This window comes from Myotis davidii, unplaced genomic scaffold (genome assembly GCF_000327345.1).
Source record: "Myotis davidii unplaced genomic scaffold, ASM32734v1 scaffold324, whole genome shotgun sequence".
NCBI lineage: Eukaryota > Metazoa > Chordata > Mammalia > Chiroptera > Vespertilionidae > Myotis > Myotis davidii.
In genome coordinates, this window is record NW_006295053.1 from 1,012,561 (window position 1) to 1,028,909 (window position 16,349).

General features: G+C 49.7%; 1 protein-coding gene across 1 annotated transcript in view; it reads right to left on the reverse strand.

The window, feature by feature from the left end:
• Positions 1–2,064: 2,064 nt before the first annotated feature.
• The window catches only part of WDR73 (WD repeat domain 73), a 16,402-nt gene continuing 2,117 nt past the window's right edge, over positions 2,065–16,349 (reverse strand). Inside the window, exons 2-8 of the mRNA XM_006769609.2 lie at positions 15,411–15,524; positions 15,081–15,169; positions 11,785–11,873; positions 11,113–11,177; positions 5,488–5,652; positions 4,584–4,943; positions 2,065–2,755 (exon numbers count right to left, since the gene is read on the reverse strand). Coding sequence (XP_006769672.1) covers positions 2,520–2,755; positions 4,584–4,943; positions 5,488–5,652; positions 11,113–11,177; positions 11,785–11,873; positions 15,081–15,169; positions 15,411–15,524 — 1,118 coding nt within the window. The 3' untranslated portion in view covers positions 2,065–2,519. The remainder of the gene's footprint in view (positions 2,756–4,583; positions 4,944–5,487; positions 5,653–11,112; positions 11,178–11,784; positions 11,874–15,080; positions 15,170–15,410; positions 15,525–16,349) is intronic.

Sequence of the window (16,349 nt, forward strand, 5' to 3'; positions counted from 1 at the left end):
ACCGCCCTCCGGCCCGGCGGGGACGACCTCGCCCCCAGCCAGGGTGGCCCTTGGAGCGGCGTAAGTCAGGCTCTGCAGGCCTGTCGCCCAGCCCACGATCCAAGAGCAGAGCCACTGTCCCAGTTCTTGCCATAAACCAGCTGTGAGACCTGGGGCGAGTTTAAGCCCCGACTGCCTCAGCTTTGAGTCGAAGCCGGAATATCTTAACTTTCCTTCCAACTCTTAACACCCTGTGAACCTGTTTTTATCATCTTTGCTCTTAAAGCCTGTAACCTTAACCACGGTAAGCCTTCCTGTTTGGGAGAGTTATGGTGCCAGGACTGAGGAATCCTGAACCGGTCGCACAAAACTGAGAACTCAGCCAGATGCGAGGCAGCTGAGCAGTTGGAGCGTTTGAATCTGAAGGGCCAGCCGCCTCCACCCGGTCCGGTGCTGCTCTCCAAGGTGCTGCTACGTTGGGCGCCCTCTGTGCTGGCCCTGCACATTCACTTTGCAACACTGGGGACCAGTGGCTGGGGAGGGTGAGTTTATTGTCCCTATTATCTCTGCAGCCCATCCTCATTCTTCAGCATGGATAACTGGCATTTTCTCAAAATGCTATGCAAACACAGCTCCATACGCCTTTACTTTCCAACCAGATCACCTGCCTTTGCCCCCTCCTATCACACTTCTGGAGCTGCCTCCCCCGTGACAGAGGGCCAGACTCCATGGGCACCAAGACACGGGGAGGGAAGAACAGGAAGGCTCTTTCTTCACCTCAGTCCTGCTGGGATGGCTGACACTGGCGGCTTTCACTAGGGTTCACTCTGTAATGTCTGTCTCTGGTTCTAGTTCTACTGAGTGGCTCCCCTCTGACGGTGGCTTCCCAACGAGGTAAAGGAAGAGGTTTCGACTTCAGAGCACAGTCATAAGGTTCTTCTTGGAGCTGAGCAATGGCTGTAGCTGGGGACCGACAAATCCGGGCTCCTCAAGTACAAGGAGAGCTTTGAATAGTGAAGCTGGAAGATTTTCACTGGAAATTTCCCTTCAAGGGAGTGGCCCCAGACCAATGCTTTTGGCATTTCTACTCTCAAGAAGCGTCAGCACCCCAGGATACTCTCATCCATCTCCGGGAGCTCTGTCGCCAGGGGCTGAGACCAGAGAAGTGTACGAAAGAGCAGATCTGGAGTTGCTAGTCCTGGAAGAGTACCTGACTGTCCTGCCCCAGGGGACTCAGATCCGGGTGAGACAAAACACCCAGAAAGTGGAGAGGAGGCAGTGGCTGGAGGACTTGCAAAACCCGGAAGATGGGGGCTGCAGGTGAGAAATGGAACCTAGTTCTGACTAGTCAAAAATAGAGGAATGTGAGAGACAGAGCCACCCGGGTTGCCAGCAGTGAGGGGGATGTGCAGTACTTCGCTGTTTGTGTCAAAGTGGAATTTGCTTATTCCCTGGAACTACACTTTTCCTCCCAAGTTCACACGGACTCTTCAGAGAATGCAAAGCCTTGATTGCTCTGAGCTGTCCCTGTTAGATGAGTGGAGATCGAGCCCACAACCCAGGCATGTGCCCTTGGCCAGAATCAAACCTGGGACCCTTCAGTCTGTAGGCCGATGCTCTATCCATTGAGCCAAACAGGCTAGGGCTAAATGAAAACTTCTTAAAATGCTGGGCACCACGCTGATCAAGGAGGAGCTGTCAACCAGCAGCAGCCAGCCTGAATCACGGGGCTTCACTGGTCTTTACTGACATGATTGAACCTTTGGGTCCTATTGCAAAGTAGCTGTATTGTTGGATGGATCTCTGAGTTTTGATTCGGGGTTGACAGGAGCAGCCCCAAGAGAGCTGGTGGGCAGGTTGCAGTGGGCCTGGGCCCCAGACCTGTGTCTCTGAAGCCTTCCACACATGCACACTCTGATCTGACTCCAACACAAGTGTCTTAATCACTATGTTATATTAGCCTCCCAACTGTACAAAGTGCCGGGACCCAGAGCTTACATGGGGGTGGGGCTGTAAAGTCAGGACACCGGGAATGGCTGCGCACGGTCAGCACTGCTCTTTTCAACCCAGGTACATGCCCTTGACCGGAATCGAACCTGGGACCTTTCAGTCCACAGGCCGACGCTCTATCCACTGAGCCAAACCGGTTTCGGCAGCACTGCTCTTGAGAAGGCCTCCCACCGTCCATTAGGTCAGGAAGGCGTCTCTCGTGCCAAAACCCGTGGGATTGACACCTGCTGGAAGCAGCAGGATCCTGTCGCCCACAACTGCTCTGATCTAAGAGTAGCCACCAAATCTCTATCCTGCATCCTACCTGGTATTTCCCCATATATTTCTTCTAACTTCCCCAACAACCCTGCGAGGTAGTTACTACTCTTCTCATTTTACCAAAAAAGACACTGAGGCTAAGAAAGGCTGCATCACTGGCCCAAGGCCACTCCGCTGGTAACAGGGACTGTGGTCACTTGAGTCCTAAATCAGTGCCCTTGTTGTGCGTACAGCAGCTCCTCTTCCAGGGGCCTGGCAGGAAGACGCTGGTGTCAGCGGGAGGCACGGAGGTCCACCCAGTCCCACACGTGCACAGAGGTGTCACTTGCTGCCGACAACAAAGTCCTTGACTTGTGGGGGTGCCAGGTGTGGGTGGTGACCAGCGGAGCAGCGCCTGTCCCATGGTCATCTAGGAAGACGTGACCTCTGTGAGTGAAGAGAGGTTCTACGTGGCCCTCCATTCCATCCCGAGACGTGACATCATAGACCTGGACTGTCCCATCAAAACCTGAGGAACGAGAAATGAGAAGAGCAACAATGAATCTCTAAAATAATTTTTATAACTTGCTCTATGGCACCAAAACTATAGGACGAGGAACCTAATAGTAAACTAGATACTTAATGGCCAATCAAGGGCGTGGAACATCTGACCACATGCCGGCAGCTGCCAACTCCATGGGGCACGTGACGCTGAGAATCTGTAGTATATCATGTGGCAGGTCTGAGGTTAATCCTGGATCTACATTCCCTCTTTTTATTCTCACAACTGTATGAAGTAGGTACTAATACTTACCCCAGGAAACTGAGGCTTAAGACTTTTTTAAACCTTTCCACTTGCCCCAAATTCTAATCCATCTGGGTCTCAATAGATGGCCTCATCTCCACACTGATGGAGAAAATCGAAGCCGCTAGAGCAGTGGTTCTCAACCTTCCTAATGCCGCGACCCTTTAATACAGTTCCTCATGTTGTGGTGACCCCTAACCATAACATTATTTTCGTTGCTACTTAACTGTAATTTCGCTACTGTTATGAATCATAATGTAAATATCTGATATGCAGGATGTATTTTCATTGTTACAAATTGAACACAATTAAGGCATAGTGATTAATCACAAAAACAATATGTAATTATATATGTGTTTTCAGATGGTCTTAGGCGATCCCTGTGAAAGGGTCGTTCGACCCCCAAAGGGGTCGTGACCCACAGGTTGAGAACCCCTGCGCTAGAGGCCCATTCTCATGTTCCCCCCACGACCTAGCTCCATCTGCTGTCTTCTTGTTAAAAGCCAGTGATGTTTAATGCCTAAAATTAGGGCTGACTGGTAATCTCTGGAATGACCCTTTGATGGGTCATTTGGATGAATCTGTATTAATTATTTTTTAATCCAGCTTTATGTTGGTTCATAAAGCATTTCTGTCTTTCTAAGTGCCTATTAGTCTCACAATTATTTATTTATTTATTTATTTTAGAGAGAGTAGAAGGGAGAGAGACCGAGAGAGAAACATCGACGTAAGAGAGACACATCGATTGGTTGCCTTCATACATGCCCAGGGACCGAGCCTGAAACCGGGAATCAAGCCCGAAACCCTTCAGTCCACAGGCTGATGCTCTATCCACTGGGCCAAACTGGCTAGGGCCTTCCCATTGGCCTTTAGATACTCTCACTAAATATCTTCTTTCAACTAGATACTGCCAGGCCAGGAGCCTGTTGACCTAGGGCAGTGATGGCGAACCTATGACATGCGTGTCAGAGGTGACACGCGAACTCATTTTTTTGGTTGATTTTTCTTTGTTAAATGGCATTTAAATATATAAACTAAATATCAAAAATATAAGTCTTTGTTTTACTATAGTTGCAAATATCAAAAAATTTCTATATGTGACACAGCACCGGAATGGGCCAGGAGCCTCCTGACCAAGGGGCTTGCTATAATTCAAAAAGCAATTAGACTGAGAAGCACCCTTGGAATTCTATGGCCTCTTTCTGGTCGGGCTTGCTATAATTCAAAAAGCAAACAGACTAAGAGGCACCCTTGGAATTCTATGGCCTCTTTCTGGTCGAGCCCCATGGCTGGCCCAGTGTCTTACTAACTGCAGGCTCTTGACCAACCTCAGAACTGAATTCCTGCTAGGATGGGAAAGGCCTGCTCCCACTGTATGGAAGTTGAGTAGTTAGTTGGGGAAGAGCCTGCCCCTGAGGAACCTGGAGAGTTAATCTGGAGATTTTCGGGGAGAGACTTTAACTTTGGGGGCCAGAGGCTCCTTCCTGAGCACTCGATAGTCCCTTAGAACAGAAAGCTCAAACAACAGATGCAGAAGCCTGCTCAGCGGTACCTGAGATGGCCAAGCAGCTGTCCAGGCCTGGAGCCCAGGTCACTCGCAGCAGCTCTGGGTCAGGGCTGGGTGTGGACACTGGGCACCGCACTGAGCGCACAGGACGGCGGAGGTCCCGAGGGTCACGAAGACAGAGCAGCCCATCTGAGCACAGGCTGGCAATGCTGGGCCCAGGGCCCTGGCCCCTGACTTCTGCACACCACCTCCCTCCACCAGCCCCGGGGCTGGGGCTGGCATTCTCTGCCGGCGCCCACTTCTGGCGGGTGTCAACGAGCCCCAGCCGGCCCGAGGTGCAGCAGAAGGCAAAGGTGTCTGCATCCAGGACCTGCAGGCTACTCAGCTCCTCACGGTCGCTGACACCTGGGAGACAGAGGGCGAAAGAGAAAAGCTGCTGGAGTCACGTGGGTCTGGCAATCTGGCAGGGCTGGCTGGTCACAAGTCCCTTCCTCTGGGAAGCATCCTCAATACCAGCAGAATAAACCACGTCTCCCCTCTCCTGTTCATTTTTTTAAAAATATATTTTTACTGATTTCAGAGAGGAAGGGAGAAGGAGAGAGAAACATCAATGATGAGAATCATTAATTGGCTGCCTCCTGCATGTCCCCTACTGGGGATTGAGCCCGCAACCCAGGCATGTGCCCCCGACTGTAACTGAACCCAGGACCCTCCAGATCGCTGGCCGACGCTCTATCCACTGAGCCAAACTGGCTGGAGCTCTCCTGTTCATTTTGCCATTCTATCCATTGGTGGGGGCTGGTCCCAGGGATGCCTCCTCCAATCCCAGAAAGGGAGCCCCTAGAGGCCGGGGCTTGCCTCTCATTCATCTTGTGTCCCCAATATCTGGCACACAGGGTTGGATTCAGTTCTAACGCGGCAGCGTAGGGGCAAACTGCGCTGTCCGTACCTGAGGTGTACGTGACCTTCTGGGATTCCAGATCTACAACCTCCAGGCCGCTGAGCCGCGCCCCGTGGAGGACTCCAGGTGCTACTGACGAGAAGATGGCGATCCTCGGCCAGAGACTCCCCTCTTTCTCATGCACAGCAATGGTGCGGACAGCTTCAATGACATCTAGGGGCAAGTGGAAGAGGGGAAAGTCCAGAATGTTAGTGAAGGTTTGAAACATAACCTGGTGCACGCCGGTCAAAGGTCTTCCCCTGTACAGCTAGAAGGTCAAGGAAGAAAGGGAACTGACAGCTGGCTAGAGAGGATGTGGCATCATAAACACTCTGTGTTATATTTACATTTTGAAACTGTCAGAAGCACTTTCATTTCTTTTTTAAAATATATTTTTATTGATTTCAGAGAGGAAGGGAGAAGGAGAGAGAGATAGAAACATCAATAAGAGAGAATCATTGATCGGCTGCCTCCTGCATGCCCCACACTGGGGATCGAGTCTGCAACCCGGACATGTGCCCTTGAGAGGAATCGAGTCCTGACCTCCTGCTCACAGGTGGACACTCAACCACTGAGCCACACTGGCTGGGCCTGACGGGATGTGCCGGCAACCAAGGTACGTGCCCTTGACCGGAATCGAACCTGGGACCCTTCAGTCCACAGGCCAACGCTCTATTCACTGAGCCAAACCGGCTAGGGCACACTTTAATTTCTTTAAAAATTGTCTTATGAACTGTTTTGCAAATGGGAGATAATGAATCTCAGACGCCATCTCAAAAGCCCCCAAAGCAGTTCTGGCTTTTAATACTTTTGTGGAGTACAAATAGAAGGAAAGAATCCACTGATGGTGTCATTTACACTTTAAGTGAAGAAAATAACAGGAACAGAATTCATGAAATACCATTATTTCTTCAAAAACTTATTCTACAACCTCGGCACTTTGCCGAAACCTTGCAGGTAAAGGTCACAAGGCAAATGTCATTGTCTTCAAACACAAACTGGACAAAGACAGCCCATGTCCTTTTGACACTGAACAAGAAAGACACCTGACCTCAAGTTGAATCAAGTTTTAGTTCTGTTTGTCTCAGCCTGCTTAGTGGACAGGAAGGCTCTCGTCTCTGCATCTACAACTGAGGCTTCTCTTAACAGGAGCCATTTATGACGTGGTTCAGAACGAGCTGTCTACTGCACCAATTGCTTTCCTGCTCCAAGAGGGGACTCGTTATTTGGTTCCCACAATCCCTGAAGAAAAGGGAGACGTATGTATTGTTTAAATTCTGAAGGAGGTAAAAGTCAGCCTGTGAACAGAATGGATGAGGACCACGAACTAACATGACTTATGCAGCAGCAAGCACGTGAGCAAGGCCCCTCCGGACAGTTCACAGGCCAGGAGCGCACAGAAGGACCGGGGTGGGCTGACGAGAATGCAAGGACCTGAGTGCCTACTGCTCCCCAAGCCCAGGGCTCTGAGCCCCGAATCCAGACCTGCTCACCTCACCTGCTCCCGGTACAGGAGCGGCAGAGGTTCACGCAGACAACACCAGAGCCTTAGGACCAAATCTGTGTCGGGGCAGAGCCAGTGAGGCTGTGATCCAAACCGGCCCCAGCAGAGCCTCCCACCTCTCCCAGGCCACCCGGAGCAGCTCCCTCTTCCATCTCCACAGACCCCGAGGAGCCTGTACCAGGCCCCCAGGACCTGCTGCTCTGCGCTAGGGGATGGCTCTCACAAGTGATTTGTCTCCTGACGGGGGGCGGGAAAGGAGGAGGCTGAGAGGAGTATTTCAAAGAGGCAGTGGAAAACAAAGGCTTTGGAGCCTCCTGACGAGAGAGCTGCTCCACAATCACAGTGAATATGCAGGCTTCCTCCTCCCCTCTCTCTAGTAAAATGCCCTCCTCTAGGGAATCCACACCACACGGACCAAACCAGCCCCGAACTGCAAAGAGAAACCGCTACAAATCAAAGCAAAAGACACAGGCAGGCATCTCCAAGAACTTGGCGACGAAAGACAGTTGTGTCTGAAGATTAAACCAACACAGAGCAGGTCAGAGCAGAGGCAGACACATCCTTCAGGAGTCAGACTGGTGCCCAGACCGCATGGCTGAGCACATGCATATACAGCTCTGAAGTGGGATCCACGGGAAGGGCTGCCCAGCCAAGGGGTCAAAGAAAATGCTGAGGCCTGTCCGGGGCAGAGGGCGCCACACCAGACTGAACACTTAACTTCAAAGGGGAAGCAGCAGGTGACATTCAGCTGAGACCTTTGGATATTTATTTATGCAGCTCAGTGCTTCCCACAGCCCCAGAGCTGAGAGGGGGCCCCAGGCACTGTCCAGGGGCATGGACAGCAGGAGCCTGGGCAGCTGCCTTCACAAGTTTCATACTTTCTGCCTGAGAGCCACGAACACACACTCGGGAAACCTCTGAGCTGATTCCTCTGGTGACGGTCACCTTTATCATGACACCTCTGACCGGGTTAGGTCTTCCACAAGCAAGAAGAAGGGCCTGAAATATTCCATATTTAAGGGATACTTATTTTTTCATTATCTATAATAATAAAAGCATAATATGCTAATTAGACCAACGTCCTTCGGGAGGAAGCCGGGGTTATAAGCGAAGCCCGGGTCCCAGGTGCCTGTCGGCAGCCAGAGAGAAGCCTGGGTCTCGGGTGCCTGCTGGCGGTTGGAAGGAAGCCCGAGTCCCAGGTGCCAGAGGGAAGCTAGTACCTGCAGCCGGGAGAAGGAAGGCCTATTTTTTTTTTTTAAATATATTTTGTTGATTTTTTTACAGAGAGGAAGGGAGAAGGATAGAGAGATAGAAACATCAATGAGAGCGAAACATCGATCAGCTGCCTCCTGCACACCTCCTACTGGGGATGTGCCCGCAACCAAGGTACATGCCCTTGACTGGAATAGAACCTGGGACCTTTCAGTCCATAGGCCGACGCTCTATCCACTGAGCCAAACTGGTCAGGGCAGGAAGGCCTATTCTTGCACAAATTTCATGCATCGGGCCTCTAGTAAACTAATAAAATTGCATTCTGGTTTATATGGCAGTCATGTGAGTCTGATGAGTGCTTCTGCTCCTACAAACAGATTGGAATTATTTTAGACGTGCTGACAAAATCAGGTTTGAGACACCAAAGCTGTGGGTCAAGACTGGATCCTGGAAAATTCACCCAAATAACACTATGCTTTTAAGTTTCCAGGTAAACAGCTGGCCAGCCTTCCCCAGGCTCCAGAATATTCTGCACTAATATCTAGGGAAGATAACTCTTCTCTGATTTCCTAATCCCACACGAGTATCGGAGCAGCCTGGGCTCATCAGCTCCCTGGGCCTGGGCTACAGGTTCTACAAGGTACCTGGTACCCCAGGCACTGGCAGGACAAAAGATGCCTCCTAATGGTTGGTAATACTCCGGTCTCTCTCATCTTTAAACCACTGGGGCCCCACACAGTCTACTTTTGGGCAAACTACAAGTTACTGGCATAAGAGCAGATATAAAGATCAATGGAACAGAACTGACAGTCCAGAAGTAAATGCTTAGATTATGGTCAATTGATTTTCAATGAAGGCACTAAGGCAAATCAATGGAGAAAGGTTAGGCATTTTGACAAATGGTGATGGAACAACGGGATATCCACATGCAAAAAGATCAACTGAGATCCTTACCTCACACCATACACAAAAGTTAACTCGAAAGAGATCATAGATTTAAATATTGAAGAGAAAAAAACCAGAACTTCCTTTTGGGAAAAATAAAACATGGGAAAATTTATGAGTTAAATAAAGATTTCTTAGATATGACATGAAAAGCATAGTCCCTAACAAAAAACAGTGATAAATTAGACCTCATCAAAATCTAACACTTTTATGTTTCAAAGGACACTATTAAGAAAACAAATATGGCCCTAACCAATTTGGCTCAGTGGATAGAGTCGGCCTGCAGATGGAAGGGTCCCAGGTTCAATTCTGGTCCAGGGTCAATGCCTGGTTGCAGGCTCTATCCCCAGCAAAGGCAGCTGACCAACGATTTTCTTTCATTGATGTTTCTACCTATCTCTCCCTCTCCCTTTCTCTCTGACATTAATAAAAAATATTTATTAAAAAAACAACAACAGTAGCCCTAGCCATTTTGGCTCAGTGGATAGAGCGTTGGCCCGCGGACTAAAGGGTCCCAGGTTCGATTCTGGCCAAAGGCACATGCCTGGGTTTCGGGCTTGATCCCCAGTAGGGGGCATGCAGGAGGCAACCAATCAATGATTCTCTCTCATCATTGATGTTTCTCTCTCTCCCTCTCCCTTCCTTTCTGAAATCAATAAAAATCTAAACAAAACAAAACAAAAAACAACAGCAATCATAACTATAAGTAAGTGACACAAACACCTGGAAGCAACAAGAAATGACAAAAAGGAAACAGTAAAGGAAGGTGCATAGGGTCAGTGACCTCAAAGCAAAGGAGCACAACCACCGCCTCTGTACAACACCTGCGGCCAGTTTCTGGGAAGCATCCAAGTGAGCGTGGGGACCCGCTGGCAGGCACAGAATCACACAGGCAAAGGGGCAGCTCCAAGAGCGACAGCCTGTGCGTCTGAGGCACACTTGCACGCTGGCCAAGGATGCTCTAACTGAAGGGGGAGGGAAGGGTTGCATCAGGGCTGCAGGCTCTGACACCTGCCTGACTGGAACGCACAGAACCGCCCTCCACTCCCTGAAGGAGCGGGGGTAGAGTGACTCCTCTGAGGGAGATGGGTCAGCCCAGCTTCTTGCCCACTCTACCAGGCTGGGCAGAGAGAGGTGACCTCCTGCTGCCACCTCCTCCTCCTCCAAGAGGTGAGCTCACCTGAGTGGCCACAGCTCTGTCCTAGCCTCTGCCACTGCACCTGCCTTGGGGAGGGGAAGGTCACTCCATGCTCTGCCTGTGACTGGGTTGCTAACCTCGGTTCCTGACCAAGTTACAGGAAGCTCCAGTTGGGGCTGTGTGCCATGCTGTAGTTGCTAAGTTGTCTACACCCGCATTAAAGTAGACACTGAATTTTATTTTATTTATTTATTTAGATATATTTTATTGATTTTTTACAGAGAGGAAGGGAGAGGGATAGAGAGTTAGAAACATCAATGAGAGAGAAACATCGATCAGCTGCCTCCTGCATACCCCCTACTGGGGATGTGCTCGCAACCAAGGTACATGCCCTTGACCGGAATCGAACCTGGGACCCTTCAGTCTGCAGGCCGACGCTCTATCCACTGAGCCAAACTGGTTATGGCGACACTGAATTTTAATTCCCACCTGGCTCGGAGTCTACTTCTTTTTTTTTTTTAATTTTTTTATTTTTTTATTTTATTTTATTTTTATCATTTTTCCCCCCGCCCTAGACAGTCCCCTAGCCTCCCCTATCCCCCAGTGTCTTATGTCCATTGGTTATGCTTATGATCGGCTGCCTCCTGCATGCCCCCTATGGGGATTTGAGCCCACAACCCGGGCATGTGCCCTCATCAAGAATTGAACCATGAACTCCTGGCTCATAGGTCGATGCTCAATCACTGAGCCACGCTGGCCAGGCCTGAGTCTATTGCTTAATTGCCTTGGATTAGGGGATGGAGGTGTCAACCCGCACCATGTCAAATTCACTCACCACTGTCCTCTGCGATCTGCCACACCTGCAGGTAACAACCTGGAAGGCCACTGGTCACCAGCAACCTATTTAGGAGGGATAGGAGCTCTTAATTCAGTGAGCTCACCCACATCCCCCCAGCCTTTCCGCTCTCCAGCCCACTCAGCTTGGGATTCCGACACGCCCACCTCAGGAAAGCTCACTGCAGGAACGACTGTCCCGTTACCCTCAGTTAACAGAGGCAGAGCAGGCTCACTCCACTTTAGGGACAGGCCCACGGTCATGAGAGTCACGGGACTGAGCCCAGGCTTCCATGTGGCATGAAGTGTCCCAGACAGGACGCCAGCATGGAGCCTGAACACACAGCCGACCCGGACTCCCAGCATCTGCCAATGGAGCCATTCGCCCGCCACCCACCATCAGCTCTCTGAGAAACCGAGAGCATCTTTCTACTCTCTATTTGGAGCAGCTCTGGAGATCTGTGGGTTATAGTCATTGAAAGGTCTGCAGAGGGACCACGAAGCCGCCAAACAAAAGGTTCTTTGTATCCCAGATTTCTGTGTGTGCGTGCGTGCGCTCACATGTATCCAGGTGCTCAGGGGTCAGGGGCGGCGCGGTGATAAAGAGGCAGAATACCCTTGACATTCCCAGCCACTCCATCCTGGAGGGTCTGAGTCACCGAGCTGACCATACCTGGTGTCTGGCACGTGCTTCAGATCGAAGATAGACCTGTCTGAAAATCCTCCGTGGCAGACCTTGAAATCTCTTTCTGGGAATAAGCCCTGAAATACGGAAGGGGGGCCAATCAGATAGAGCCTGCTCTCCAAAGGGACTTTCAGACTCGCTCCAGGTGAGAAGCCCGATACCAGCCTGGCAGGAGGCCACAGAGGCAGCTCTGCTGGCAACAGACGCTCCTCCCTGCAGGGCCTTGTGTGCTGCTATTTGTCCGTTGTCTCAGCTGCTTACATGGGCAGCTTCCTTTCTTTCCTGCGCGTCCAAAACCCTTCTGCTACCCTTTCCCCAGCCCCTTTCATTCTAACACAAGTGTTACATTCCCGGCCTTCTTAGGGGAGTCACAAGGTTTAACAGCTTCATCAAAAAAAGCTAGAGCCCTGGCTGGGTAGCTCAGTTGGTTAGAGCATCATCCCAATATGCTGAGGTTGCGATTTCAATCCCTGGTCAGAGCACATATAAGAATCAATCAGCCCTAGCTGGTTTGGCTCAGTGGGTAGAGCGTTGGCCTGTGGATGGAAGGGTCCCGGGTTCGATTCTGGTCAAGGGCACATGCCTGGGTTGTGGGCTCGGTCCCCAGTGTGGGGCAGGAGGCAGCCGATCCATGATTCTCTCTCATCATTGATGTTTCTCTCTCTCTCCCTTTCCCTTCCTCTCTGAAATCAATAAAAATACATTAAAAAAAAAGTCAACCAATGAGTGTATCAACAAGTGAAACAACAAATCGATGTTCCTCTCTCTCCCTTCCTCTCTAAAATTAAATTTTTAAAAAAATATATTTTTATCGATTTCAGAGAAGGGAGAGGGAGAGAAAGATAGAAACATCAATGATGAGAGAGAATCACTGATTAGATGCTTCATACACACCCCACACTGGGGATCAAGTCTGCAACTGGGCATATGCCCTGACCGTATGCTAGCTCGGCTAAAATTAATTTTTTAAAAAAGGTGGAAGGTATCAGCCAACTAACATATCTTCATTTCTCATGCCACCTTCCATTGGAAATCAAGTGGGTTCTTCTAGTAATAAAAATATAACAACTACCAATTATCCAGCATTTACCGTACCAGGCACTGTGTTTAGTGCTTTACATACTTTATCACATTGAATTCTAGAAGTAGGTACTATAATTAACCCTACTCTAAAATGTCAAAAATAGCCCTAGCCGGTGTGGCCCAATGGCTAGAGCATCAGCCTGAGGGCTGAAGGGTCCCGGATTCAATTCTGGTTCAGGGCGCATGCCTGGGTTCTGGGTTCAATTCCCAGGTAGCCAATCAACGATTCTCTCTCATCATTGATGATTCTACCTCTCTCTCCCTTTCCCTTCCTCTCTCTGAAATCAATAAAAAATAAATAAAATAAAACAACAACAAACACTATCCTTTAAAAAAAATAAAATGTCAAAAGTAAGGCCTGGGGAATTTAAACAATTTTTGAAGATCACAGAGGGGATTATGTTGTGAATTTGGACCCAAGCCTGTCTACCAGTCCGTGCTCTTAGCCACTGGACGACTATCTCCATGTGAGGAACTGGGGGCAGGGAAAAAGGAAGTGGCACAAGAGGAAAACCCAGGGGTGAGGTGGGAGGTAAATCAGGTCTCTCATAAAGGCCCAGTCTGGGGAGCTCCTGGCTCAAACCTGAGTGGTGGGGTGGGGAGATCAAGAGCACTAGGTCAGAAATCTCCCCCAGGGCAACACCAGGCGGCTACCAACTCTTTTCTTTTGTCATATCCTCTTCTCTTGGCTTGAGACACTGACCTTTTCTGAGACTCTGCCTACTTTACAGATTATTCCTTCCTAGTACAGTGGGGCCTTGACTTAAGAGTTTAATTCGTTTCGAGACCGAGCTTGTTAAGGAGCTTGTTAACTCAAATTACTCTATCAACTCAATGCAAAAAATCGGCCGAGAGACAGCTGGTATCTCAAAAAAATCGTTAGTCGGAACACTCATAAGTCAAGGCCCCACTGTATTCCTTGTGAGTTCATTTTCCTCTGCCCATTCCTTAAATGTATCCTCTGAAGTTCTGTCTTTAGCCACCTTCCCCTCTTATTTCTTACTAAAGGCCTGGTGCATAAAATTCGTGCACTCAGAGTGGGGGTCCCTCAGCCTGGCCTGTGCCCTCTCACAGTCCGGGAGCCCTCGAGGGATGTCTCACATCCTTAGCGCTGTTGGAGGTGGAGAGGCTCCCGCCACAACTGCGCTCACCAGCCATGAGCCCAGCTTCTGGCTGAGCAGTGCGCTCCCTGTGGGAGCACACTGACCACCTGGGGCAGCTCCTGCATTGAGCGTCTTCCCCCTGGTGGTCAGTGTGTGTCATAGCAACCAGCTGTTCAGCTGTTCGGTCGATTTGCATATTAGCCTTTGATTGTATAGGATACATTACACACATTCATTCTTAACCATTCTAGGGTTTCATCCACCCTCTATACCAGCGGTTCTCAACCTGTGGGTCGCGACCCTTTGGGGGTCGAACGACCCTTTCACATGGGTCGCCTAAGGCCATCGGAAAACATATATATAATTACATATTGCTTTTGTGATTAATCACTATGCTTTAATTATGTTCAATTTGTAACAATGAAAATACATCCTGCATGTCAGATATTTACATTACGATTCATAACAGTAGCAAAATGACAGTTATGAAGTAGCAATGAAAATAATGTTATGGCCGAAACCGGTTTGGCTCAGTGGATAGAGTGTCGGCCTGCGGACTGAAAGGTCCCAGGTTCGATTCCGGTCAAGGGCATGTACCTGAGTTGCGGGCACATACCCAGTAGGAGATGTGCAGGAGGCAGCTGATCGATGTTTCTCTCTCATCGATGTTTTTAGCTCTCTATCTCTCTCCCTTCCTCTCTGTAAAAACTCAATAAAATATATTTAAAAAAAAGAAAAGAAAATAATGTTATGGTTGGGGGTCACCACAACATGAGGAGCTGTATGAAAGGGTCGCGGCATTAGGAAGGTTGAGAACCACTGCTCTATTCCCTAATGGCCCCAGGTATCTAATTCTGATAAACTACAATGGACTTCTTCCTCTCGTAACTCTCTGTAATCACAGGAGGTTCCTTAGTGCTTATCCATGTGCATATTTGCCTCCCTCTATTAGACTAGAAGGGCAGGCCCAGGGTCTCTCTCTCTCTCGCTCTCTTTCTAGAATCCAGGACAATAGCTAGTAGACAACAGGAGCTCCATAGAGGTTTAATAAATGACTAAAAGTAGACACATATACTCAGCATTTATATTTCAAATTACCTGGTTTTCATTTACAGAAAGTCGGGGGGGTAATGTCAGGTGAAGAATTTCATTTTTTTTCAACTTTTCATAGCCAGCAACAAAAACTCCTGGAAAAAAGAAGCAGAAGTAGCTGTGACAAACTGCTAGAAAGACTGCGGACCATGGCTGGCTCTAGAAACTCCGCCAAACCCATTGATACTCAGGCTTGTACTGGGGGATGGAAGAGATCTAGAACTTCGTAAGCGCTGATGGAGCACAAAATTGCTCAAGGGGCCCTCAGATAAGTGGGCTGGATCCCTCTGGGCTGAGCTCTGGAGTCCCAGCCTGAGTGGGATTCCATCTCCTCACCTTTGTCACCAATCCATTCAAGGACTCGAGTGGCTCCTGGGAGGTCGAATGCGTGGAAATCCTGGTACCTGCAGGAGAGGGACACAATGTCACACGGTGCCTGGCACTTGGCAGCTGTTCAAGAATTCAGAGAGGCATCACCATCTGGTGGCTGGAGGCCCAGGCTCTGGAGTCAGGCAAACCTGGAATCGAGTCTTGTTACACATTCTGCTCCCTGTGTGACCGGAACCAGGCCAGTCACAATAACCCTGAGCCTCAGTCCTCATCTGTAACACGGACCTCCCAGAGAACCCAGCCTTCGCCGGGCTGATGTGAAGAATCTATGAGACAGCCCTAGCCCGTGGTCAGCAAACTGCGCCTCGCGAGCCACATGCGGCTTTTTGGCCCCTTGACTGTGGCTCTTCCACAAAATACCACATGTGGGTGCCCACATACAGTGCGATTGACACTTGGTGGCCCCGGTTTTCGACCTGGGCGAGTCTATTTTGAAGTACTGTTGATATGTGGCTCTGTTGACTATTGAGTTTGCTGACCACTGGAGCCGGTTTGGCTCTGTGGACAGAACGTAGGCCTGCGGACTGAAGGGTCCTGGGTTCCATTCAGGTCAAGGGCACATGCCCAGGTTGTGGCCTCGATCCCCAGTAGGGGGCGTGCAGAAGGAAGCCGATCAATGATTCTCTCTCATCATTGGTGTTTCCATCTCTCCCTCTCCCTCTGCCTTCCTCTCTGAAATCAAAAAAAAATATATTAAAAAAGAATCCATGAGACAATTAATCTGGGATTCAATTCAGAGGTTGGTGCAAAATAACTGGTCACACTGCACAACTCTGCTCTTACTAGTGCCTCACAACTTGCGCCCGCAGGGATGTGCCATCTCCCAGAAGCGGGATCCGAGGCCCAGGAGGAGTCCTCGTGCGGTCCCGCCCGCCCCAGACCTGG